The 26012-nt window shown below is 38.1% G+C and overlaps 1 protein-coding gene across 1 annotated transcript; it reads right to left on the reverse strand.

Moving 5' to 3' along the window:
• Positions 1–6500: 6500 nt before the first annotated feature.
• On the reverse strand, positions 6501–21237 carry LOC103028371 (protein mono-ADP-ribosyltransferase PARP12). Its single transcript, XM_022671549.2, has 12 exons — positions 20609–21237; positions 17773–17908; positions 16104–16443; positions 15900–15947; positions 14807–14933; positions 13821–13986; positions 13450–13582; positions 11909–12005; positions 11692–11770; positions 11441–11571; positions 10130–10287; positions 6501–10031 (listed from the first exon to the last, which is right to left on the reverse strand). Exons 1-12 carry the CDS (start codon positions 20902–20904, stop codon positions 8638–8640), a joined length of 3105 nt encoding a protein of 1034 aa, XP_022527270.2. The 5' UTR covers positions 20905–21237; the 3' UTR covers positions 6501–8637.
• Positions 21238–26012: the final 4775 nt, after the last annotated feature.

Here is a 26012-nt window from a genome sequence, read left to right on the forward strand (position 1 = left end):
GTCTTCTGCAGCGTTGGAAGCTTTTAGTTTCTTGTTTACATGTCCCTTCCGCCTTAAAACACATTTCCATTCCACCTTAAAAGTTTCCCTGCATTTAACGTTAAAACGCAGTTCCCTTTTTAGACTGTACTATATGATAAAGTGTTTTAAGAGTTTTACACATTTCTGCTTAGGGTGAGCAGAAATCACAAACAGTTCACATAAAACAGAATGCGGATTCCCCCATTTAAATGTTCTGTTCCACCTTAAAATCGCCAAAAAGAGTATCGACAGCCTGAAGCCTGTGTGCCGCAACAGCAGCATTTAAGGCGGAATTGTTACATTAGCAGCATTTAAGATGGGATAGCAAATTATGTGAGTTGTTTACGTAAGGAAAAGTGTGTTTAAAGTGCACATTTAAGAAAGCTACGTATATAGCGCTACTTACACGTAACGCGGTAGCTTGAGCAGCTTGCGTACCTCAACTTAGACGCAAGCCACCTGACCAATAATGATCCAGCAGGCAGGTAAAGGAGAGGAATGATTATTAACATGGATTGGTATGATCCACTTTAGGGGTGCTTAAAATCATATCACAATATTCTTCTAGGCACAAAACTGCATTGTTTTTGTAGTATTTAACATCATATGTAAGAAGTATATTTAGATATTTTGACACCCCTCCAAACTATTTTAGGGGGGGTTAAAGTCTTAATTGGGAGGGTCTGACCCCCCCGTTATTCGCACCCTGGTCTCTAGTATGAATGAATGCCATGTTCAGGTGTTTCTATTTAGCCCAGCTTTAGATCACTGAATTACTGGTCTCTGAAGAAAGACAGGATTTTGGCTCTTGCTCATGAATATGCATACATGCAAATATATCACCTCTGACTGGCTAACAGCACTGCAGCAGAGAAAGCCTACGGTTACTTACACAAGATAGCTAACGCTAACTAGCTCTGTAAAAAGAGATATGAGCTCCTCCTTAGCTAGGTAGCTACTTCTGCTGTAGCCTGGTTCCAGAGCTGTTTGCGGGCGGTGCCGAACCGAGGTAGACAAGGCCATGAAATCACTGGTTGACGTAGACTTAAGAGCCTTTCCTGCTCGTTTTTCTGAGGATTTTCTTTTACTAGCTACTGCTGACAATGGGGGATGAGGAAAAGTTTCATAAGCAGCATGAGTATACAACTCAGAGAGACCTATAGTATTTCACAAAGAACAAGACAAAGTGCATTCTAGTAGAAGGAGACCTTTAATGTTTGATTTATATTGCAGAAATGCTGAGATTATAGGTTATTTTATTGTACACGTTTACTCCAAATTATTATGACTATACAGATTATTATCTATATACCACTATACAGATACAAAACTCACTTGGGCTGCCAAGCTGAGGACACTAAACTACACGAACGAGTACAAGGTTCAAGACTTAGCTTAGACTACTGCAGCTAGCAGCTCATAAATAACACTTTTTATACACGTTTATAAACACAGTACAATGGCATCTTAAAAAAAAGTTATGATAAATCGACCGATATTTAATTCTGTGGAAATGCAATCTGTTCCTCTAGCCTATGTAAATGTTTGTGCTCGTCAGTTAACTTATCGTGGCTTCATTTCAAGATGGCAGCACCCGGAGAACTACTTCAAGGAACTGTGTGTAAAAACAGTCTTTTAATAAACTACTTCTGCACTTTTAAACACCTTTTTAAACGTCAGGGCCTTCAGAATTCTACCAATTATGTGTGAAGCTACTTTGAGTGTGTTAATGGTGTAAAAATAGAGATTTCTTTGCATGGGCAATGCAATGACCCTATAGCTAGAGTTGATAGCATTGGCTAAAAGTATTGTATTTCGAAATGCTGGGGGTGAATGGAGGTGAGCTATTTAATGAAAGCTTGTATTCATCATTATTTATATTCAGTTAAGACATCGGACATCCAAGTTAAATGGAATACAGTATAAGTTAATTAGGAAAAATAATTATATGCTGTTAATAAATCTGGATCCACCTGTTCTACTTTTAAACCTTTAATTGATTAATCTTATGTCCCTCACAGTCACAATGGTGTGATACCAAAAAACCTTTCAGATTGACCATAGTGTGGAAGACTAGGGGAAGTTTAAGCTCTATTTTAAACCTGACAACATTTTAACATTAATATTCATTAACATTAACAAACTAAGTAATGTTTGTAGAAGCAGTCTTCATGCCTAGGTGCTTGGTTTTATGCACCTGTGGACAAGTGACTTTTAATTGAGTTAAATGATTTAGATGGTTGAGCTAATACTTTTGTTAATATATTGTAGTCATGAGATATTAAAGATAAGATTAAAGTGTCACAGTTGTTTTAAGTTTAAGTATTGTTTTTGTTTTATAATACTAAAACATAATACTTGATAATACTAAAATAATACTTGAGTTTAAAAGGTCATATTTGAACATATGACATATATTTATGTTATAAAAAAACATAATATAAACAGGTGGATCTTTTAAACATTTCAAGCTCTGTTCTAATGTGATAATTATTATATCAGTGAAAAGATTGCTCCCTTGGAGTAAGGGAGGAAGGGAAGGGGCCATTGCAGTCTGAATGAGATGTGGGACTGGTGACGTGTCCATAGAGCTTACAGGGAAATGAAACTAGCACATGACAACCAGGGTTATTATAAGCAGGTGAGTGTGAGCAGGTGTTCAAAACAAACAGGTCTGTAGGGTGAGGTTGTGAACTTTGAAACACATTAATCATTGATGTGGTTCAGCCAGTAATTAGGGTTGGAAAGCACTTTCTATAAATATCAAAAAGACTGGTATGATACTTTGTAAATTACTGACTACTAAAGATATGTAGTGTACAATATTTTATATCACCATGTGAAGCTTTACCAAAAAGCAAGAACGGTAAACCTATCTGACAAGAAATCAAATGCAATAAAGAAAAATACTGTTGTACTTCATGCAAATTTGAAAACCCTTTTCTCTTTTTCTGCAATAATTTGTCCTAAACATTTATCAGTCTTAAAGGAGATAAGAAGAAGCAAATCAAACAAATACGACAAAATATTAGGTCTTTCCACAACATTTCTATTCTATTAAGCTCATGACATACTTAGTTTTCTTTATTTCTGCATAAATATGACCTAAAACATCATCAGATGTTACAAATAAATAGATAAAGAGAACCCAGTTAAACAAGTGAGACAAAAATATAATACTTGCTCATTTATTTATTGAAGAAAATCTAGTAGCAAATGTATGTGAACTTTTTCTTTCAGTATCTGGTGTGACTGCCCTTTGCAGCAATAACATTTTGCATTAAAATATAATTTAGAAATCATTGTTCCATCAATAAAGGCAAACCATCCTGGCCCAGATATAGCAATACAGGCCCTATGATACCACCACCACCATGTTTCGCAGAGTTTTTCTTTCTTTAAACATAACACTTTTTTATTTAAATCAAAAAGTTATATTTTGGGACCCATTTGTCCACAAAATATTTTTCCAATAGCCTTCTGGCTTCTCGAACAAGATCTTTAGAGGACTGCAGATGAGCAGTAAAGTTATTTTTGGAAAGCAGTGGCTTTTTCCTTGTAACCCTGCCATCCACACCAGTGTTGTTCAGTGTTCTTCTGATGGTGGAACCATTGAACTTTAACTTTTAACTGTGACCTTCCTGATTCTTACACACCTTGCTCTTGGAGTAAGGTTGGTTGACCACTCCTGGGCAGAGTAACAATGGTCTTGAATTTGAAGTTCGAACTCTTTAGAAATGGTTTTGTAACTTTTTCCAGCCTGTTGAGCATCAACAAACCATTTTCTGAGGTCCTCAAAAATCTATTTTTTTCATTAACTTCCTCAAATGTGTTGTGAGAAACATACTTTTATAGATCCCTGTTCTTTAAATAAAACTAGGGGCCTAGTCTCATACCTGATCATCATTCCATTGTTTTAAAAAGACCCTGACTCTAATGTCACCCTTTATGTAATTGCATATCCAAGAGGTTAACATTCTTTTGCCACTCACAAATATGTAATATTCCAACATTTTTCTTAAAAAAATAAATGACCAAGAATAATTTTTTTGTCTCTGTTTTTTTTTTTCTGGGATCGATTTATATACTTTTAGGATGATGATGATAATCTGATGAGGTTTTAAGTCACATTTTTGAAGAAATATAAATATTCTAAAGGGTTCACAAACTTTCATACACAACGCATAAGCGATGGAAGCACATTAGCTGTGCTCGAAAGTTTAGCCTGTTGTCAAAGAAGGGTGGATTTTAAATAGGACTGCCCTAAGAGGCTGGTAAGTGTTGATCAGACACAGCAGCAGTGCTGCTGGAGTTTTTAAACACTGCTGTGCACTCTTTAAGAAACTAATGCACCTCATATACGTGTAAAGTCAGCGACGGAGGCTCGTCTGTTGCTGCACAGTTTGTATTGGTCATCCCCTACTTCTTGTGTGTTTGGTGGACTATTCTCATCCAGCAGCTCCTACCAGCACAACACACACTAAAACAGCATCACCATGCCAGTGTCACTGCAGTGCTGAGAATGAGCCACCACACAAATAATACCCACTCTCTAGGGTCCTTTATTAAAATGATAATAAATTATGCAGAGAAACAGGTACCGAACTACAAATTGTCCTTTATGCTCAGTGGAGCTGAAAAAAAAGAATAATGTGTGTAGAAGAAGGTTTTCATAATGTAATGCGTTTCAAGTCAAGTCAAGTAGTTTTATTGTCAATGCTGCATATGTACAGGACATACATAGAATTGAAATTACGTTACTCTCCTTCCCAATTTTACAGCAAGTACAGATAATGGATAATAAAGAAAAATAAAGAAAAAGGGGGAGACACTATGTGTACAATACAGCAGCAGGGAAACAGACATACATGAGACAGAACAAGGTGCAGTAGTGGTGGGGGTGAAATAGATATATAAATCTAAATGAGTGGGAGACACTATATGTACAATACAACAAAAACACAATAGACATTTGTGAGACAGAAGATAATAGTGCAATATTAATGGTGATTAAGATCAAGTGACAATATAAATAGAACCCGTATAACAGTAGTGCAATGTTTTATCTAGCTTAAGGCTGGTAAAGTTCTTAAAGTTCCCAGTTCTTGGGGAATTAAAGTGTGTATGACAGTGCAGCGTAACAGTAGTGCAGGTATTGGGTGTGTAGTGCAGGTCCTTTTACAAAAGTTACAGTACTGTGTGTGTTCTAGTGCAGAGTTTCAGTACTGTGTTGGTGGGAGGATGTGGGGTCAGGATGATGAGAGTGTGTGTGCTGTGGGCAGGATTGGGATGGGGGGTAGAGCAGGAAGAGAGTTCAGCATCCTCACAGCCTGATGGATGGGGCTGTCTCGCAGTCTGCTGGTCCTAGACCCGAGACTCCGCAGTCTTCTCCCTGATGGCAGCAGGCTGAAGAAGCTGTGTAGTGGGTGGGAGGGATCTCCTGCCAGACGGAGGGCTTTCCGCGTGAGGCGGGAGCTGTACAGGTCCTGAAGGGAGGGGAGAGAGGTGCCAACGATCTTCTCAGCTGCTCTCACGATGCGCTGGAGGGTCCTGCGGCAGGATGCTGTGCAGGCCCCGTACCACACGGTGAAACAGCTGGTCAGGATGCTCTCGATGGCCCCTCTGTAGAAAGTGGTCATGATGGGGGTGGGGGCTCCAGCTCTTCTCAGCTTGCGGAGAAAGTAGAGACGCTGGTTTGCCTTCCTGGCCAGTGATGCTGAGTTGGTGCTCCAGGAGAGGTCCTCTGTGACGTGCACACCCAGGAACTTGGTGCTGCTCACCCTCTCCACAGCAGTTCCGTTGATGGACAGAGGAGTGTGCAGTGTGTGAGTTCTCCTGAAGTCCACAACAATCTCCTTAGTCTTCTCTGTGTTCAGAGAGAGATTGTTGTGTTTGCACCAGGAGGCCAGGCGGCTCACCTCGCTCCTGTAGTGTGACTCATCGTTGTTGCTGATGAGACCCACCACCGTCGTGTCATCCGCAAACTTGACGAAGAGGTTGGAGGTGTGTTCTGGTGTGCAGTCGTGGGTCAGCAGAGTGAACAGGAGTGGGCTCAGTACACATCCTTGGGGAGCCCCTGTGTTCAGTGTGGTGATGCTGGATGTGTTGCTGCCAACCCGCACTGCCTGTGGTCTACCAGTCAGGAAGTCCAACAGCCAGTTGCACAGGGAAGTGCTCAGCCCCAGACTGTCCAGTTTGTGTATGAGCTGATGGGGGATGATTGTGTTGAATGCTGAACTGAAGTCAACAAACAGCATTCTGACGTAAGTGTCTTTCTTGTCCAGGTGTGTGAGGGCTGAGTGGAGAACAGTGGAGATGGCATCATCGGTCGAGCGATTTGACCGATATGCAAACTGGTAGGGGTCCAGGGAGGAGGGGAGTTTCTAATGCATGTCTATTAATAGTTCCACTTTAATTTGATTTAATCACTTTTCTTTCATATTTTATTAAAGCACACAGAAACATTCTGTCACAAAAAGTTTGTTTGTAAGAAGAGATTTTATTAGAATTTGATAAAAGGTTGTTTGTCGTTTTACAGAAAGAAAAGCGATCTTGGAATGAACAAAAAATACACACTGTTCTCAATCAAGAAATGACTTGAAAGTAGACCAAGAGATACTCAAAACCTAAACATCATTCAAATCCAAAGAAGTTCAGGAACAAATAAGAAAGTAATTGAGATCTATCATTTGAACAAACCATTTCTAACAATTATTATTCACACAGGACCATGTAGGTTTGGATTTCTTTTCTCCCTTTTGTGTTTACTTGTGTATTTACATTTGTTTGATAATCTGAAACATTTAAGAGTCAGAAAACATAAGAGTGCAAAAAAAAAGTTTTTTACACCACTGTATATAATTTTAAATGAAATTTTAATCAACCCAGCAATCATGTTTCAGAGTAATATCTTCATTTGGTACAATATTAGTTCAGAGTTTTTCTTATTAGCTTTAACACTGTCTAAAACACACTGCCCTTCTACAACAATGCTGTCACAACAATTAAAGTAAAGAGATTAATCATTAATGTATTAATCATTACAACTTCAAATATAAATCATCCCTACTGTCTGTCACTGAAAATATGTTTATGTACAAGCAATGTAATAATATGTAATACTACTACTACTACTACTACTATACCAATAATATTATGTAATAACACATTAAATTCATGTCATACAATACTAATATACTTGCATTGGGCAGAAGTTTACTTTTTACTTTTTGTGTTGAAACCTGTAGTGAAGCCTACAGTGTTTGTAGGCTTTCTGCTTATGTTTCCCACAGATGAACTACACAGAGAGTGCCCTTTGCCTAATAAACAGAACAATCAAAGAGTAAGAAAACAACAGAGCTCAACTTATCAACTGATAAAGACCTCTTGTTTTTCCACAACACTGCCTCCGCTTCTTGTGGTGACCTTCAATATCCAGTTCTGTTTGTGCCCATGTGTAGATGGAGAACAAAGGTCATTAGATTTATGCAAAAATTCACAAGAGGGAGGGTTATAACATGAGCTACAAAAATAAAAGCCCACTGTCCCAGTGTACATCAGCCAACTGGTGCCGCTTTTTCAAGTCATAGCACAAACTTCATTTCGGAATGCTGTGTGGTTGTAATTATGATTACACTTAGGAACTTAAGAAAAAATGTAATCTGTAAGCAATTAATGTTGCTTTTAGAGAGAGATGAAGAGTCACACAGATTACTCACTGTAATTATACACGTTGCCAGTTTTTACTAGTAAGGAAAGGATATCGCAATTTATCCTTTAGCCAAACACATCACTAGGTCAGATCTCCCTGTGATATAATAACAATAATATACATGTACAAAATGTCCTGATTACTGGCCTTAAATCTTTTACCTTTAAACCTGTCATCCTTAAAAGCCCTATTTTAGCGATCTATAGGCGTGTCGCCAACCGCACATGAGGATGCAAAAAATATGCCTTGCACAAGTCATGCTCTAATTCTGTTAATTAATCATGAGTGTGTTTTGCCATAATGCGAAATAAACCAATCAGCATGTCACCATGCCCTTTAAGAGTCAGGTGCACACTTAATTTGGAAGGTCTGTATTTTAATGGTACAGAGCTTCTTCTCTTCTCAGCAGAGGAAACTGAGCTGTTTGTTCACACTGTAAAGGTGTGAGCAGGTCATTTACAGGAACAGCCATGTTATTTTATTCTGTATTATGTTTATTGTTGATGTAAAAGTTGAGTTTGCACACTGGGGTGTGTCTTTGTGTGCGTAACAAGCGGGGGTGTATGCACAGGCAACTGCCAATCTAAGATAGCAATAAAGGGCTGACTGGTGACTGTTGTCAGGGTTCTTATCAGTTAGTGGCGCACTTGTTTTTTTTTCACTGCCAAGAATAGCAACAAGGTGTGAAAATAGACTTTTTGCAGGGATGAGCATCACAATGTGCCATGTGCAGGGTGTAAGACAGGGTTCTTAGTCCTTAAATCATGTTAACGGCATGATCATTTGATTTAAAGAAATCAAAAACAAAAAAACAAAATAATCCAAATCCATAATCAAGCAGCATCACCTGAATAATTTATTGCATGCCAAAATTAGGCAATGATCACATTTTCAGTTCATGTAAATTATTGCAGAATACACTTTTTCTCAGGTTTTGGGGGTGGAGACCGGGGACCGGATATTTCTGGCGTGGAACGTGAGAGGGAGCTGTGAGAGTAAGGTTGTCTGTAAGCTGAAGGGGAACTAGCTTTGTATGATATTGGAACACTACTCTCCTTTGCTGAGGAAGAGGAAGCAGCAGGGTAATTAGCAACAGCAGGTTTGGTATTGGTTGAAAACGCATGTACTCCAAATTCTGTGAAAATATCTTCCTTTAAAAAAGCTAACTCTGATGAGCTTCTATGATTTACAGATTTTTTCCAATCTTGGAGCGAACCCTCAGGTTTTGCTTTAGTGGTGTCAAAGGTGTTAGACGGCAGAGTTGCTTTTGGGGTTTTTGTACTGTAGGAGTGAACAGTGTTACTGGATGAGCTGTATTTGGCGCTACTGGACTTTACTGAGGGACTGGCGGCAAGAGAATGATCAAAAACAACAGCGGTGGTTTTAGTTGGAGTAAGTGGATCCACAAAATCAGCCTCTAAATGACTAAACTCTGAGTTTAGGCTGCTTGGATTTACTGAAATCCATGAATCCAGCAGTGCATCAGAGTTGCAAGATGAGACTGACTCTTTATGGATTTTGGTGCTTTCAGACTGATTAGTGTTAGCAGATAAGCTGGTCTGTGGTGAGAGCAACTTATGATCATCTGATTTTATTGTAGCTGCTGGCAGGTCTCGCGACACAGAGGCAGACGGCGCTTGTCTGACTAAGCTGATCGTAGGTGAGAGCACCTTATGAACATCTGACTTCACTGAAGCTTCAGTTGCTGCTGTCAGGTCTTGTGACAAAGAGGCAGAAGGCACTTGTCTGACTACTGCAAGAGCTGCAAGTGTAGAGTTGCAAGATGACGCAGGTGCTGTTTGGATTGTAGCAGGTTGAGTCTGATTAGTGTTAACATATACACTGGTCTTAGGTGAGAGCACCTTATTATCATCTGACTTCACTGAAGCTTCAGCAGCTGCTGTCAGGTCTCGCGACACAGAGGCAGAAGGCACTTGTCTGACTACTGCAAGAGCTGTGGGTGTAAAGGGCGGATTGGTATCTGTGAAATTCGCAGACTGAGCTGAACTCTGAGCTAGAGTGCATACACTAGGCTGGAAAACAGACCTCTCCTTGTATGTAATCAAGAACTCTGGATAGACTTGAGTTCTATCGAACACCACGTAAATGGTGGGCTCTCGCACATCATTCACACAGCTGTCGAAAAGTGTGCCCAAGGAATCCTTTGGCGGGGGCCTGCGATAATGGGATGCTCCTTTGGTGTAGTGTCCAACCAGTACTCTGCACACAAACATGTATTTCTCGCCGTAACCGTCGGTGTAATCATGGGAGTACTTTGCATCCCTTGCAAAGTAACTTCCTGCAAGAAAGAAAAAAAAAATGATGAGCATACAAATCTGTTAATACACTATTCCCAGTGACATTTTCTCAAAAAAAAAAAAAAAAAGACTTACTAACCTTGCCCGTACACTGTGCCATTGGCTCCGGATACTCTCATGTCGAAGTTCTGGAGGCATATAGGATCAATGAGTGTTGATCTGGTGCCATGGAATAGAAATCGCTCCCCCTCAGCGTATTTCTTGTCCTTGTTTGCCTTTTTCATTCGCTCTCTTTTCCTACAAGCAAAAGGCAGTAGTGGTAAATTAACACTGAAAGAGCTTTGGAGTATACAGTGACAGAAGTCAGAAGACACACCTTCTCATTTAATGTTTTTTTTTATTTCCTACTTTGTAAAGACTATAAACACATAAGGGATCATGTAGTAACTTAAAAGTGTTACACAAACCAAAATACTTCCTTTTTTTTGGGCGGCCCTTACGAGAAACAATTTCATCATAATGTGTTTAATGATCTTTCCAACAGCATTCGAGGATACTTTCTACTTCCTTTATTTTTTTTTTCGGATTGACTGACCCTTATTTCCTAAAGTTATTTCTTTCTTTACTGAAAGAAAAGTTGAGTAGTTCTTGCCATTATATGGATTAGAACATTATGCAAATAGAGATATTAACTGTATTTACCAACTCTACCTCTTAACAACTTTACAACTGATGCTCTCAAACACATTAAGAGGCAAGAAATTCAGAAGTTCTGTGCATCTGCTGCATTTAATAGAAGTTATCATGTATGTACATGTATGTGAACCTTTGCTTCCTTGCAAAAATATAAAAAATTCTAAAGGGTTTAAAAACGTTCAAGCACCACAGTAGATAATAACCAGTAACAGGAACAGGGTTACTAAAATTGTCTTAAATTTGTTCCCAATTTTTAATTTCAGAGCTGTGTTTAGAAATAGGACACATGCTGAAGCAGTAACACTGCACAAAGATGGGTGCAATTAAGCATAGCCTGTGTTTGGCCACAGCACAAGCTCCACTGTGTTGTGCTGACTGTAAATAGGCTAATGTGCATGAAAGGTGGAAATAGATTCTGCTAATTAGCTGCACAGGTGTTCAGCAGGGCAACATAAAACATATATTTTTTATTTAAAAATGTGATGTAAATTAAAGATAGTTAGCTGGTGTTTGTACATAAAGAAATACGTAATTTATTATAATATTAAGTGAAACAAGTTGTATTTTGTGTATGAATCTCATATAAAGCTCCTAAACAAATCATAAAACACTTAAACAAAAAAAAAAAAACATGTGATTTGTGCTTGTGACGCAATATGGCCTATAAAGTTAAAAATAACTGTATGACATGTACCTTAACATGTCTAATATTAAAAAAACTTTATTGAACATCACAAATATCCCAGGTACTCACGTCTGAAAATCTTCCCACAGTTCCTTGTTCTGGATCCTTTCGAGTTTCAGGATGTTGAAGTTTGTTAAGGTCTTTTGGAAATGGTCCTGTACTCTGACATAATCCTTGTCAGAGGAACAGAGGAGGACTCGCTGTAATTCAATAAAAAAGATTTAAAAAAGGCGAATACAGCAGAAATGAGAATGAATGCTAAGAAACAAGGGGACAAGAAAGAACAGTAGACTTGGAACTGTAACTCTTAGATATTGTACCTGATATCCAGAGTCTGGAATGGCAGTTTGGTCCCAAAAGCCAGGGACACCTTTATGAGAGCTGGGCCGCACACCTCTCCTGCTCAGGAGAAAAGAGAAGACTTTACTAAGGCTAAATTAAGGCTTTATTACTCTTATTGTTATCTTGTATGTTATTTTGTCAGCCATTACATGGGTAATGCATGGTATAATGACTCATAACTGTGTATTTGCTTACCTTGTTTTTGCTCTCTTGACATCAATGGAAGAAAAAAACTGTGGCCTCCTTCTGACCATCCTCTCTGTGTCACTTATTTCGTTTTTCTGCTTCATTTCTTTGAAAAAAACAAAACAACAGATGTTAATTTAAATAGATTCATGTTTGGATAAATATATTTACACTGTTAAGATTGTGCTCTTTTTAAAGTGGAGGAGGAGAGTCAGAGTAAACAGAAGTTTAACATGCTGCTATACATTTTATTAAACTTAGCTTGCAGGTTTCTTGTGGCCGACCTATGTGCAGCACACTGTAAGTTTTTAGTTTTTTTAATGATAAGCTGTATTTGAACAAGAGTATTATAATTTCAGATCATATCATAGTGGCATACATATTAGAATATTATAACCACTATCTTCTTACTATATTCACTTTCCATTTTATCAGAACCACTAAGCACTTTGTAGTTCTATAATTACAGACTGTAGTTCTTATGTTTCTCTGCATTCTTTATTATCCTCCTTTCACTCTGCTCTTAAGTGGTCAGGACCTCACAGGATAGATCACAACAGAGTAGCTATTATTTGTGCCTGACAGCTATTGTTTATTTTATTATATAGCACTTGACACTGACATGGTGGTGGTGTATGAGGTGTTAGTGTGTGTTGTGCTATGTGAGTGAATCAGACACAGCAGTGCTGCTGGAGTTTTTAAACACCTGAACTGAGATTAGTCAAACAACCAGAAATATCAAGGCAATAGCTTTCTGTGGGCAGCATGCTGTAATCAAGGAAGAAGGACTAGACGTTGACCAACACAAACTGTGCGGCAAAAGATGAGAATTTTACATCTACAACATATGTGTCAAACTCAAAGCCCATGAGAGCTGAAAGGTCTTAGCCTCTAAATAAATAGGTCAGAAGCGTGCTTTGACAAAAAACTTTCCCACAATGCATGCCGATTGTGTTACCCGCAAAGTTGCGGCTTACCGCCACTACATGGCAGTGTAGTCATTGATGTGGAAATGCTGCCGTAATTTTGCAGACAAATGTTTATTGTAATCAAAGCATCTTATTAGTTTGATGCAAGGCTGTTGCAGTAAAACTTTTTTGTGAAATGCTGCATCTGGCACACATGTTCTTAGCAGCTCACAATTTCTGATTTTATACTTATTGCGCCTCTTTTCTGTTTATTTAACAATAAGGAGTAGTAACAATCATTTTTTATTACATTTGTTTACATTTTGTTACATTTATAAGTTACAGTTGCCCTTTGAGGACAGCCATTATGCTGATGTGGCCCCCAGTGAAAACGATTTTTTTTGACACCCCTGATCTACAAGGTAGACGTGTCTAATAGAGTGGAGGACTGTGAGTGAACACATGTTTAAAAACTCCAGCAGCACTGCTGTGTCCGATCCACTTGTAGCAGAGCAAAACATAGTAACTCACCACCACCATGTTAGTGAAATAATAAGAATAATAGTTAAAGTAAGAGGAATTTATAATACACATAGATGTAGATGGATATAGTGATATAGTGATGTATATTATATATCCTACCTTTAAAATTGAGCTCATAAGAATGCCTGCCAGCAGTAAATGTGATCACAGCATTGTTACTGTCCTTTAAGAATTCAAGATACTTTTGCTCCAGCTCATCACTGGTGATGGAGGACATCCTGTGCATCTCCTTCTGTCATTTCAAAAGTGGGAATGTAGCATGAATCTGACAGCAGATAATACTCAGGAAGATAAAGATAACTGAAACACTATTTGAGTAAATTTGTAAAGCTGGGTTTTATCAAGAGATCTAATAAAAAACAGGCAAAAGCCGTATTGGGGAAAAAAAATAATGATGACAGATTATTTTTATGTTACTGTTCAATTATCTACAACAATCTATTAGTATGGAAAAATAAAATTTAACTTACGATTGATGCATACTGGATCCATTTATGGTACTCATTCTCCCAGTACCATTGCCACTTTGTAGTGAGGATAAAAGTAGGTTCAAGCACTGAAGAGTCTGTAGAGAGACGCCGCACCTTGTGAAGACCCAGGACCATAGTGTCGAAGCACACAGGCTCTATCCCCACACTGCCAAGAATGAGGAACAGTGAGATTTTCTCCTATTAAACGCCTGATGATGTTACAAAACTCTCTCTCCTATTTAAAAGTAAAGGGGAAATTGTCTAAACTACAATAACATTGATAACATACAGGGACCTATCTTACACCCTTCTAACAGTTTATATTCACACCTTGCACCTGCGCAGTTTATATAGCAGAGACCTTTGTAAATATATCTCCACCAATGGGTGCGATGGTCTGAAAGTGTTAAGGTAAATTTCTGCCATATGCTACATTGCTATCTTGGCAGCAGAAAACACAACCCAACCTTTTACATCGACAATAAACAGAATACACAATTAAAAATATCATTGCTGTTTCCGTAAATGACCTACTCATGCACCATCACAGAGTGAATAAGCAGGTCAATTTCCTCAGCTGAGAAGTGCAAAAGCACTGCACCGCTAAGTTATCAATCCGCCAAAGTCAGAGCACACCTGGCTCTTAAAGGGAATGGCAAGTGATGCACTGATTTGTTCATTTTACATTGCACCCAAAACACAGCCATGATTAATTAAGAACATTAGTACAATGTGTATTATTTGCATCATCATGATAGCAAACATACACCCTAAATCTCACTGCATGGTGCACAGTTAACGGCTTGCCTATGGATCACTAAAATAGGGCACACTGTGTTTTAATTTCAATTACTTTAAAACAATTATCGGTGGTGCATTCATCATGAAATGTTTTTATCAAGGAATCTGGAATCACATAAGCATTTAATAAGGGCATTTAATAAAGGTGCTTTGCCTTTGAGGCATGCCCTGTAGTGCCTACACACCTGTGCATCTTTGCAGGGTCGCAGTAGTCTCGCTCGATCGCCTCGTTGTCTGGTAAAGCCGTCCACACTTGGTCCACTTCCACTTCCCATTTGTAGGGCATATCAAAGTGGATTCGCCAACATTTTTCTGAAATAATCATCATAATATTACAAACTTTTTGGCAAGTTATGTAGGCATTTAATGAGTAAATATCTTGGTTTGATCCTAGTAATTAATCTGGCAAGCATGGTTAACCCCACATTCACATTAGCAGATGCCAGATCGCTTATGTTGCCCCAAGTTTGTCTATTGTGGGGTTGTATGTGGCTGCTCGCACAGTCGCAAGTGGGTGTGTATTGGTGAGGCCATGTATAACATACGAAATATACCAAAACAGACAATACACTGATGGTAGTACTGAAAAAATCAAGCCCTGGGCTGGGTTGCACCAGTAAGTTCAAGCATAGACTAACTGTAATATAAGAATTTACAAAATACAGATTTATGCATTAGTAAATCTTAAGAATGGGTTGCACTGCACAAACTTGTATAAACTTAAAATCTAGCAGCTACGAAATAGTTACACCTACCTTTTTTCTACAACTGTATATGCTATAAAACAGTGCTATTCTCTTGGTAATACTTGTCAGCAATGTGCACTAGAAGTGGCTGACTATATTCTTTAGAGGGATGGTCCACAAACATTTGAGCATATAGGGTCAGGAGATTATTCCTAGTCGTAGACTAAATTTTCTGGCAAATCTCCATTCAAAATGCTGTACAGAGACTGGGCTAAATCCCTGTGTGCGAAACTGCCCTATAGTATATATGAGTGGAGCACATCTAGTATTTCTACTGTAATTGTATCCTGTCCAGTTAAAGAGGATAATGAACATGTATGTGCATTATTTGCTGCACTTCACAAATTGCAGTGTAAAATTAACCAATCTAGTGAAAACATCTAAGGAAAAAAGATCAAATGAAAATTTGTTAGCTGTACTAAACTGAATATTATTATTTTTTTTATTATTATTATTTGCCACCATGATAAACAAGTGTTCAGAAATAGCCTTTGATTATAAGCCTGTTCTGTAATTGTTTAAATATATGTACCTCCGAATTTGCAGAATCCTTTTACAAAAGAGAGGCAAATCACATTTTCTGTAATAAAAGAACAGAGACAAAGCACACAGTTTTAAATCCATACTATAAGAGTAACAATGCTTTACTATTTACTTTTAGAAACAGTACTCATATTTATACAGTATACTGTTTAAAAATATATTAATTTATTAACTGAGATAAACTAGTAGTTACCCGTGTTCTTCTGTAATGACTCAGGCACCCTGTCCCTGTTGTTGAACTTGGTGTCCACTCGTCTCCTGGCACCAGTTTCAGCCCTGGCATTACTGAAATCCTTCAGAGCCAGAAGGTTCCCATAGATGACCAATAGTGATCCTATCAGCTGACTGGGAACTCCTTTGGCTTCAAGGGACTTCATTGGGTGAGGCTCGTAGAAGTCATGGCAGCTCTTGCTGCAGCCGATGCCATCGCAGGTTCCCCTGATGTAGTTCTCACAGATGTGAAGTCTTAAACAGGCCTCCTTATCAGGACAGTTCCCGTACTCCCCGCTGCCTTTGTTATATGAAACACACACCTGAAGAGGGTAAAGACACAGGAATGCTGAGTGAAAAGGCACCAACAAGGTTCACCTAGTGAGACATTTAAGTAAAATTGTAGAATTTCTCAATCTTTAATTTAAATGCATTATTATTATAGAGACATAACTAAAAATTATATATAACTAAATATATATATATATACATATACAGTGATTCTTCTCTGTAGGTCCTCATAGATAGTGTCTTTTAGTGAAGAATTTCTGAATAAGTACTTCATTAACTAGTTCCTTATGAGGTGTGTTTATTAAAAGGTGTTCTCCAGAACCTACATAACTAAAGTACTGTGTGAATTTAGTTCCAAATTAGTAAATAACCTAACTGACCTTTTCTTTACAAAGTGCTTCTCAGGTAGAAAAAGGAATTTAAAAATCTTAAAATTCTTAAAATAAAATTTTATTAGATTAAATATTATTATTTACATTACTACTACTACTACTACTCATAATAATAATAATAATAATAATAATAAAAATAATAATAACACATATTTAGTCAAATATACATAATAATTACAATTTAGTTTGATAATTGAGTAAAAAACTAAAAAACTAAACAGAGGACAGGCTAGAAGGGTATAAAGCTAACAGCACTGAGTTTTGGGGCAGTGAAAATTGTGCTTCTCCAGTACTTTTAAGATAGGTAGTCTAGTATAAATTCTTTATGGACAGTAGAGACAGTTACTCCAACACAAGCAATATACACACTTTTTTAATTCACTTGTTTTTTAAACAAACAATGAATGAACAGGTTTTCCAATATGTTTGTCCACACAGTGTACTTTATACTCACACCCACTGTTTACATATAGATCACATCTATTTCTGTTCATTGTGTTATTCAATGAAAAAGGATCTTCAAAGGACCACCAATGACTAGATATTATGTGGGAAGCCATACACTCAAACACGCCCCACTTTAAGTACAATGTCAGTCCCAATGCTGTTCTAAGAAATATCCACCACTCAAATAATATTTGTTATATTTGGTGGTCTTATTGTGAACCCTTTCCAGTCCAGGTCAGTGTTCCTGATTGAGTGACCAAAATGTGTAAGTGCATAGATTCCACTAATTCTAATCTAAAAAGAATTGGCAGCTAAAATTTAAACCGTATGTTGCCAAGTATGCTCCCAAGTATCTTATCTGATATCTAACCTGATATAATATAAACATAGCGCTGTATAACCTGTCTGCCAGTGTCCCTTCCCTGTTAACTCAAAAGGCCTCTAAGCTTCAGTTAAATAGTCCTCTGAAGTGCACATGACTACAGGAGACCGGTTTCACAGGCGGCACCTTGTTTTTCTTACATTAGGAAGCAGAAAGGTGTCACTCTGTAGCAGGAGAATGCGCAGCTGGTCTTTGTTGAGCTCGTGCAGATTGCGTTCTCGCAAGACTCTAGAGTTGTGCTCTGTGTCCAGGCTGTGTCCGTAGCTGCATCTTCGCCTGTTTTGGAAAAATAATAATAATAATAATAATTTGTCTTTGAATGCTTGTGCATGCATTGCTTCACTGTTATGTCAGTGTTACGCACAGCACATTCCATTTTAGAGGATGAATGGTTTAATAAAAATAATCCAAGCTACGGAATTCCTATTACCCGCAAAACAACAAGAAAACAGTTTTGTTTTTTTGTTTAGTTTTGTTCCTTTTTTGTCTGTGTGTTTCTGAGTGACATAAGCCTTGTAGCGACACTACAAAAGGTCACGCCTAATACAGACTGTGTAGTCATCTCCAGAATTTTTAGGATTATTTTCAGCTGTGAGCAATTATCCTTGTGTTTTAAAACCTTTTATCTTTTTTACCTTTTATCCTTGTGTTTTAAAAATTTTGTATGTTTTTTGCAAAATATTGCCACTGTAATCCAGCAATTTACCAAGCATTCCATTACTGTTTGTATCTCAACGTTTTGACTACAGTTTTTTTCTTACCCTTTCTGCTTTGTTTATACTGTGCTCTTCCTGTTTTTACTCTATTTTATGGTTCAGGTTTACTCTTTTGTCTAGCAGTTTGGTTTTGAAGCTTAGGTGTACTGTCTCTCTGGTTCTGATCCTCGTCTGTTTAACGATTACGCGATATTTACTGCGTTCATCTGAATCCAGTCTGTAACGTTACACAAAACTATTGACCAATCAATCGCTTTTAGGGTATACATAATCATCAATTTACAAAGAGTCAAAATTCATGTTTTATAGGCATGAAATCAATTAATCAGACAACTAAATATAACAGCACCTGAGTAAAAAAAACTGAGCAGTAACAGTTTGAGGAATGTGCGAGCTAGCACAATATATTTTATAAAATACCCCCCCCAAAAAAAGGCTAGGTGTGTCTGGGTGGAGATTTGAATAGGACATGAATCATTACCATGTTTGAATTATGATGAATGACAGTATAGCCTACTTAACTACTGTCAAGGATAGTTTAAATATTACAAATTACTATTTTTAACACCTGTCATTATTTTATAAATATATTATTTATAAATATGTTCCCTACAGCTTCCTTAAATTACTTGACTCAGTGTTTCGCTCTGCACTGAGGTTCATTACTGAAGATCCGTACAGAACTCATCACTGTAAGCTCTACACAAAAATTGGTTGGCCATCTTTAACGATACAAAGGGAAACACACTGGTTGATTTTTATTTATAAGACACTCTCCAGTCATTTGCCAGAATACATCACTTCAATAATGAATGTAAATAACGGTAGTTATTAGCCTGTTCTAGGTTCCAAAGGTTTTAAATGAACTGGGAAAATCTGCTTTTAGCTACAGTGCACCAGAGCTGGAACTCACTACAAGAATCTCAAACTCAGCTCACTGGTGTCACTAAATCATTTTCAACATTTAATATCTAACCACCTTCAGACAGCCTGTACCTGTTTTACCTAATCTTATGTATTCTCACATTTAATATTTTTATTTTAGTTCTTCTCTGAGTTCTTTATGTCCTTTTTATTTCTTTCCTTATTTCCTATATATTTTTAATAGTTTTGTATTATTGTTTTTTGTTTTGATTTTCTTTCATTAGTATTACGGTTATTATTTTTATAATTATTATTTCTTTTATTTTTTTTTAGTTAATTTATTTATTTGTAATTTTTATTCTATTATGTAAAAGTTAGTTTTAGCTTAATTTTAACTTATTTTTGTTGATCACTTATTTTGATCTTAATTTCTTATCAATTAAACCAAATTTTATTATTATAATTATATATATTTTTTATTCTAATTCTATTTTTATTTTTTTATCTATTTTTATCTTTTATTTACTCTTAATTTAAAATGTTTAAATGTTGTTATTTTTTTCTTTGCCGTGTCAATCTCTGTTTTTGTTAATGCTCGGCTACATTAAAAATTTGGGTAATATACAGGTTAACTGATTGATTATCCCAAGTGATAAAGGTTAATTGATTGACAAAGATTGATTGATTGATTAATTAATTGATTAGGGAAGCCTTGAGGTAAAAAGCACAGTGGACAGCTCTATGTACACAGCTGTATATAAACCTTTCTGCTACATTGCACCTGAACTCTGGAGCAGTGGAAGTAAGTAGTTCAGAAAGACGGTGCTTCGTGCTGTACTTTTTGAGTTAGAGTTGGGCAGTAGAAAATGAAGGAAAGGATCTGGGGGGGCAGGACCACAGGAGGACTGGCCCCAGCTGAAATCTGATTGGCCACCTGAAGTGCCTCTGTCACTCATCTGTTCTTTCCCCGAGAGCGATAATCAGATTCCAGTGGATGTAGTTCCATGATCAAACACTAGTGGCGCGAATGAGATAACAGTAATGTTTAGTGTGTTTAAATCTTTTTTTCTGTGTTGAATTTGCACAATTTTCCTTTAGATTCTTAAATTGTGATGGCAGATTTATTTTTTTAATATTTTGAGTGTACATTTGTGACACAAAATCAACTCCACTAATTTTAATGTGTAAGCTTTTTAGATTACACTAAAATGTTTGAACCTGGTGTGAATTTCTTTAAATATTGTGGCCCCTTTCTAAAAAAAAAAAAAAAAGAACAAGATCGGTCACTGGTCAAACCTCAAAAAAGTAAACCCAGCTAACACAACAGCTTCTTTAATAAAGTACACTACTGTATCAGTGCTAGGAGGGCTTACCTTCTGTTAGTTAGTACACTCACCTGCCACAGTGGCCCAGCAGGTCAAATCTGCACAGGTGTAGATCTCTGCAGGTTCTGTCGCACTCCCTCTTTCTGCAGATTTTAAGGCTGGTTCTTATTAACACCTGTCTGCAGTTGTTTCGCTGGACAGCAGTGAGGCAGCCGCTGCTCCGGACCACAGCGTCCAGATCCAGGTCCTCCCCCGGGCCTGCTCCCTCCACTCCGGCCGCGCTGAGCTCCAGCAGCAGGCGCTCATACTCCACCGCCCCGCCGCCCTCACACACCGCTTTAATAACAGCCGCCTCCAGCATCGACATCGCTCCCTGAATTTATCCAGCGACCTCCGTTCACCACACCAGAGCTCTACGCTGCTCTCTGAGAGTTATAAATACACCCGCGCGCAGCCGCACGCGCACCTCTCACACATCACTACTCAGCTTTACACAGGAAAACGAAACTTAACAGAGGTTGCCAAATCATCAGTAACTCCCCGTTTCAGCAAGTAACGAAACCCACCTCTCTCGTGGCTGTATTTGTTTTTTTTAAGACTGTAGTCATCGAATAAATGAATTTAACTAGATTAATACAGCAGTCTGAGCGCAGTCACATACATGCTCAATACTTTACCACAGTGCTGTGATTATCACATGTGGTTTTACAGGTCTGGTAGCTGCATCCTTTGAAAATGAAAAAGTTTGGGCACTCCTATTAATCTCAATAATTTTTAGTTCTAAATATTTGGGTGTTTGCAACAGCCATTTCAGTTTGATATATCTAATAACTGATGGACACAGTAATATTTCAGGATTGAAATGAGGTTTATTGCACTAACAGAAAATGTGCAATATGCATAAAACCAAAACTTGACCGGTGCAAAAGTATGGGCACCCATATCATTTTATTAATTTGAATACTCCTAACTACTTTTTACTGACTTACTGAAGCAGAAAATTGGTTTGGTAACCTCATTGAGCTTTGAACTTCATAGCAAGGTGTATCCAATCATGAGAAAAGGTATTTAAGGTGGCCAATTGCAAGTTGTTCTCCTATTTGAATCTCCTCTGAAGAGTGGCATCATGGGCTCATCAAAATAACTCCCAAATGATCTAAAAACAAAGATTGTTCAACATAGTTGTTCAGGGGAAGGATACAAAAGGTTGTCTCAGAGATTTAACCTGTCAGTTTCCACTGTGAGGAACATAGTAAGGAAATGGAAGACCACAGGGACAGATCTTGTTAAGCCCAGAAGTGGCAGGCCAAGAAAATATCAGAAAGGCAGAGAAGAAGAATGGTGAGAACAGTCAAGGACAATCCACAGACCACCTCCAAAGAGCTGCAGCATCATCTTGCTGCAGATGGTGTCACTGTGCATCGGTCAACAATACAGCGCACTTTGCACAAGGAGAAGCTGTATGGGAGAGTGATGCGAAAGAAGCCATTTCTGCAAGCACTGTTAAAGCCTGTTAAACAAAAGCACACCTCAGGTGACTCTGTTTGTGGCGTGCTTGCAGAAATGGCTTCTTTTGCATCACTCTCATCACTATCTTTCTTGGCCTGCCACTTCTGGGCTTAACAAGAACTGTCCCTGTGGTCTTCTATTTCCTTACTAGGTTCCTCACAGTGGAAACTGACAGGTTAAATCTCTGAGACAACCTTTTGTATCCTTCCCCTGAACAACTATGTTGAACAATCTTTGTTTTTAGATCATTTGATAGTTGTTTTGATGAGCCCATGATGCCACTCTTCAGAGGAGATTCAAATAGGAGAACAACTTGCAATGCGCTCTTTGCACAACTACTTCCGCATTCTCATCAGTGCTGCTCCAGCGTTTCCTGTTTGGCTTTTCCAATACACTCGCTATGGCAGTATTTTCAGCTGGTGTTTACAAGAGCTTCTAAAAATTAACCTCAATGCCAAGGAGACCAGTAAAGCCTACCACTAGAAAGCTAGAGAAAGCCTTTAAACTATATGCATCTTCATACCTACACAACTACGAAGATTTTTTTCTTATATTTTACGTTAGTCCACACAGCTCAGCATTAGCTAGTATAGCTAACTAGCTTGCTTGGTGCATTACTGATAGTTGTTAGTTTCTCCTGTTTTCAAATGGAAGTCTAATAAAATGCTAGTAATAATAATAATAATGCTAACTATAATAATCATCATAAAAATGCTAGCTATAATAATAATAAAAATGCTACCTATAATATTGCTAAATATAATAATAATGATAGTAAAAATAATAATTACTATAAAAGGAATCATACAAACGCTAGCGATAATATTATTAATAATAATAAAAGTGCTAGCAATAATAATGATATAAATAATAATAATAATAATAATAACTATAATAACCATTAAAAAATATTTATACAAATGCTAGCTATAATAATAATAAAAATGCTAGCTATAATAATGCTAACTATAATAATGATGATCGTAAAAATAATAACTACAAAAAGAATCATACAAATGCTAGCAATAATTTTATTAATAATAATAAAAGTGCTAGCAATACTACTACTACTACTAATAATAATAATAATAATGCTAACTATAATAACCATTAAAAATATATTTATACAAATATGCTAGTTAAAATGCTAGTTATAATAATGCTAACTATAATAATGATAGTAAAGTTAAATTATAAAAATAATGCTAACTATAATAATGATAGTAAAGTTAAATTATAAAAATAATGCTAGCTATAATAATGATAGTAAAGTTAAATTATAAAAATAATGCTAGCTATAATAATAATAATAATAATAATAATAATAATAATACATTCTAGCTATAATAATAACAAAAAATGCTAGCTATAATAAAAGTAAAAAAAACAAATGCTAGCTACAATAATAATAATAATAATATCTAGCTATAATAATAATAATAATAAAAATGCTAGCTGGTGGATCATTCAGGCAAGTACGTTTAGCTGATCTCCTCGCCCAAACACGTGGAGCCTGGGTGCTGTTACGTTAATTATTCCATTTAAAAAGCAGTGGCACTGCATGCTTTGCCAGTCGTCTCCAAGCTTCTGATGTTTTTGGTTTAAGCAGGTAGTCTGGTATGAAATGTTTGATACAGACCTTTCATACGGTGAAATGGTAAAGTGGTCCCGACTAATGTTCATTAGCCACTGTTTATTAGATCACTCTGAGCAGGGAAGCTAGTAAAAATATTAAGTTTTGCCTATACAGGCGAATGTAAACAATACAACCGGAAACGTCCGAGCCGTATTATTTGAAAGCGGAAATGCGTCAGAGCCTTGAGTGCAAGGAGCCCATTGGCCACCTTAAATATCTTTTCTCATGATTGGATACACCTGGCTATGAAGCTCAAAGCTCAATGAGGTTACCAAACCAATTTTGTGCTTCAGTAATTCAGTAAAAAGTGACCTCACCAAGATGGCGGCACGTTAACACGCAGCGGCCGCTCCGGGTCCGATAAATGGTGCTTTTGTGTTACTATTTGTCGTTTTTTCCGTTTATTTCCTGCAAATATGTGCATCGGAACACCCCATGCACATGTTCTACCTCCGCCAGACCCTGCTACAGTGGAGAAATCAGCCAGAAAACACGCTACCGGACGAGGTTCTGCAGACGCTACTTGAGCTTAGCCTGCTAAGTGACCCAGGCCGGCAGCCTGCGGTGTTTCCTGACGCCGGAGCCCAGCGGAAGTGCCATCGCAAGCGGTGCGAGCGAAAGCGGACGCGCGGAAAGAGAGCCGGGATCCGCTAAAGGCTAGTCCTAGCCGACCGGCTATACCATCGCTCTTTCTGGCAAATGTCTGTTCCCTCTACAATAAACTAGACTACATCCGACTCCAGCAAACTACCCAGTGTGAGTTCAGAGACTGCTGTGTTTTGGTTTTTGTGGAATCGTGGCTGAACGACAACATTCCGGACAGCGCCATTCAGCTAGCCGGGCTAACCGCGTTCAGAGCGGATAGGACCGCGGCTCTATCCGGGAAGACCCGCGGTGGAGGCGTGTGTGTTTACATCAACACGGAATGGTGTAACAACGCTGTGACTGTCGCCAAACACTGCTCTCCGCTGGTGGAGTTCCTGATAGTCAAGTGCAGACCTTTTTATTTAGTACGGGAGTTCTCCGCCGTGCTAATAGCTGCTGTTTACATCCGACCCAGTGCTAGCATTGGTGCTAATGCTAAAGAGGCTCTGTGTGAACTCTATCGGACTATCAGCGATATGCAGAACAAACACCCAGACGGACTGTTTATTATCGCCGGAGAATTCAACCACGCAAATCTCAAGTCAGTGCTCCCTAAATTCCATCAACATGTGGACTTTGCAACGAGAGGAGCGAGCGCGTTGGATCTAGTTTAAACAAACATCCCCAGCGCGTACCGGGCGCGTACTGGTGCCCTGAATAACTTTTACGCACGTTTTGAGGCACAAAACAACACCATGAGAAAGACCATGCCCAAGCCGGACGAGCAGGTGTTGTGCCTGACTGCAGTGGACGTGAGGAACACTCTGCGCAGAGTCAACCCACGAAAAGCTGCAGGACCAGACAATATCCCCGGCAGAGTGCTCAGGGAGTGCGCAGACCAGCTGACAGATGTTCTCACGGACATCTTCAACATCTCCCTGTGCAGCGCCACTGTCCCAACGTGCCTCAACCACCATCGTCCCCGTGCCGAAAAAGTCCACAGTGTCCTGCCTCAATGACTACCGTCCCGTTGCACTTACACCCATCATCATGAAGTGCTTCGAGAGGCTAGTCATGAGGAACATCAAGACAAAACTGCCCTCTTCACTGGACCCCCTGCAGCTTCTACCCCCAAGCCATCAGACTCCTCAACTGCAGAGACTGAACTGATGGTTTTTCTGTACATGCACACACTGTCACTCTTACCCCACTTACCCCAGAAAATGGAAAGCACTAAAATACCCTACTACCTCACTGGACTCTTTTGTACACTGCATAATTTGCACACTGTCTTGATATTTATTATCTCTTTGTTTGTATTGTGTTGTATTGTCTGTCTGCACTTTTGTACTGTTGCACTTATTGTTCTGTCTACACTGTGTTTATGTGCACCATGGTCCCTGGAGGAACGTTGTTTCGTTTCACTGTTTACTCTGTATATAGCTGAAATGACAATAAAAAACACTTTGACTTGACTTTGACTTGAGTAGTTAGGAGTATTCAAATCAATAAAATGATAAGGGTGCCCATACTTTTGCACCGGTCAAATTTTGGTTTAATGCATATTGCACATTTTCTGTTAGTACAATAAACCTCATTTCAATCCTGAAATATTACTGTGTCCATCAGTTATTAGATATATCACACTGAAATGGCTGTTGCAAACACCCAAATATTTACAACTAAAAATGATTAAGATTAATAGGGGTGCCCAAACTTTTTCATATGACTGTATGTATGCAAAC

The sequence above is a fragment of the Astyanax mexicanus genome, chromosome 2 (genome assembly GCF_023375975.1).
Source record: "Astyanax mexicanus isolate ESR-SI-001 chromosome 2, AstMex3_surface, whole genome shotgun sequence".
Taxonomy (NCBI): Eukaryota; Metazoa; Chordata; class Actinopteri; order Characiformes; family Acestrorhamphidae; genus Astyanax; species Astyanax mexicanus.

Bases quoted from the DNA above. Each gene is read 5' to 3' on its own strand.
- LOC103028371 (XM_022671549.2), bottom strand. From the start codon at position 20,904: ATGTCGATGCTGGAGGCGGCTGTTATTAAAGCGGTGTGTGAGGGCGGC. The intron at 17,909-20,608 runs GTGAGTGTACTA...TTTCCAAAACAG, and splicing joins CTGCTGGGCCACTGTGGCAG to GCGAAGATGCAGCTACGGAC. The intron at 10,032-10,129 runs GTTAGTAAGTCT...TCTTTCTTGCAG, and splicing joins TGGCACAGTGTACGGGCAAG to GAAGTTACTTTGCAAGGGAT.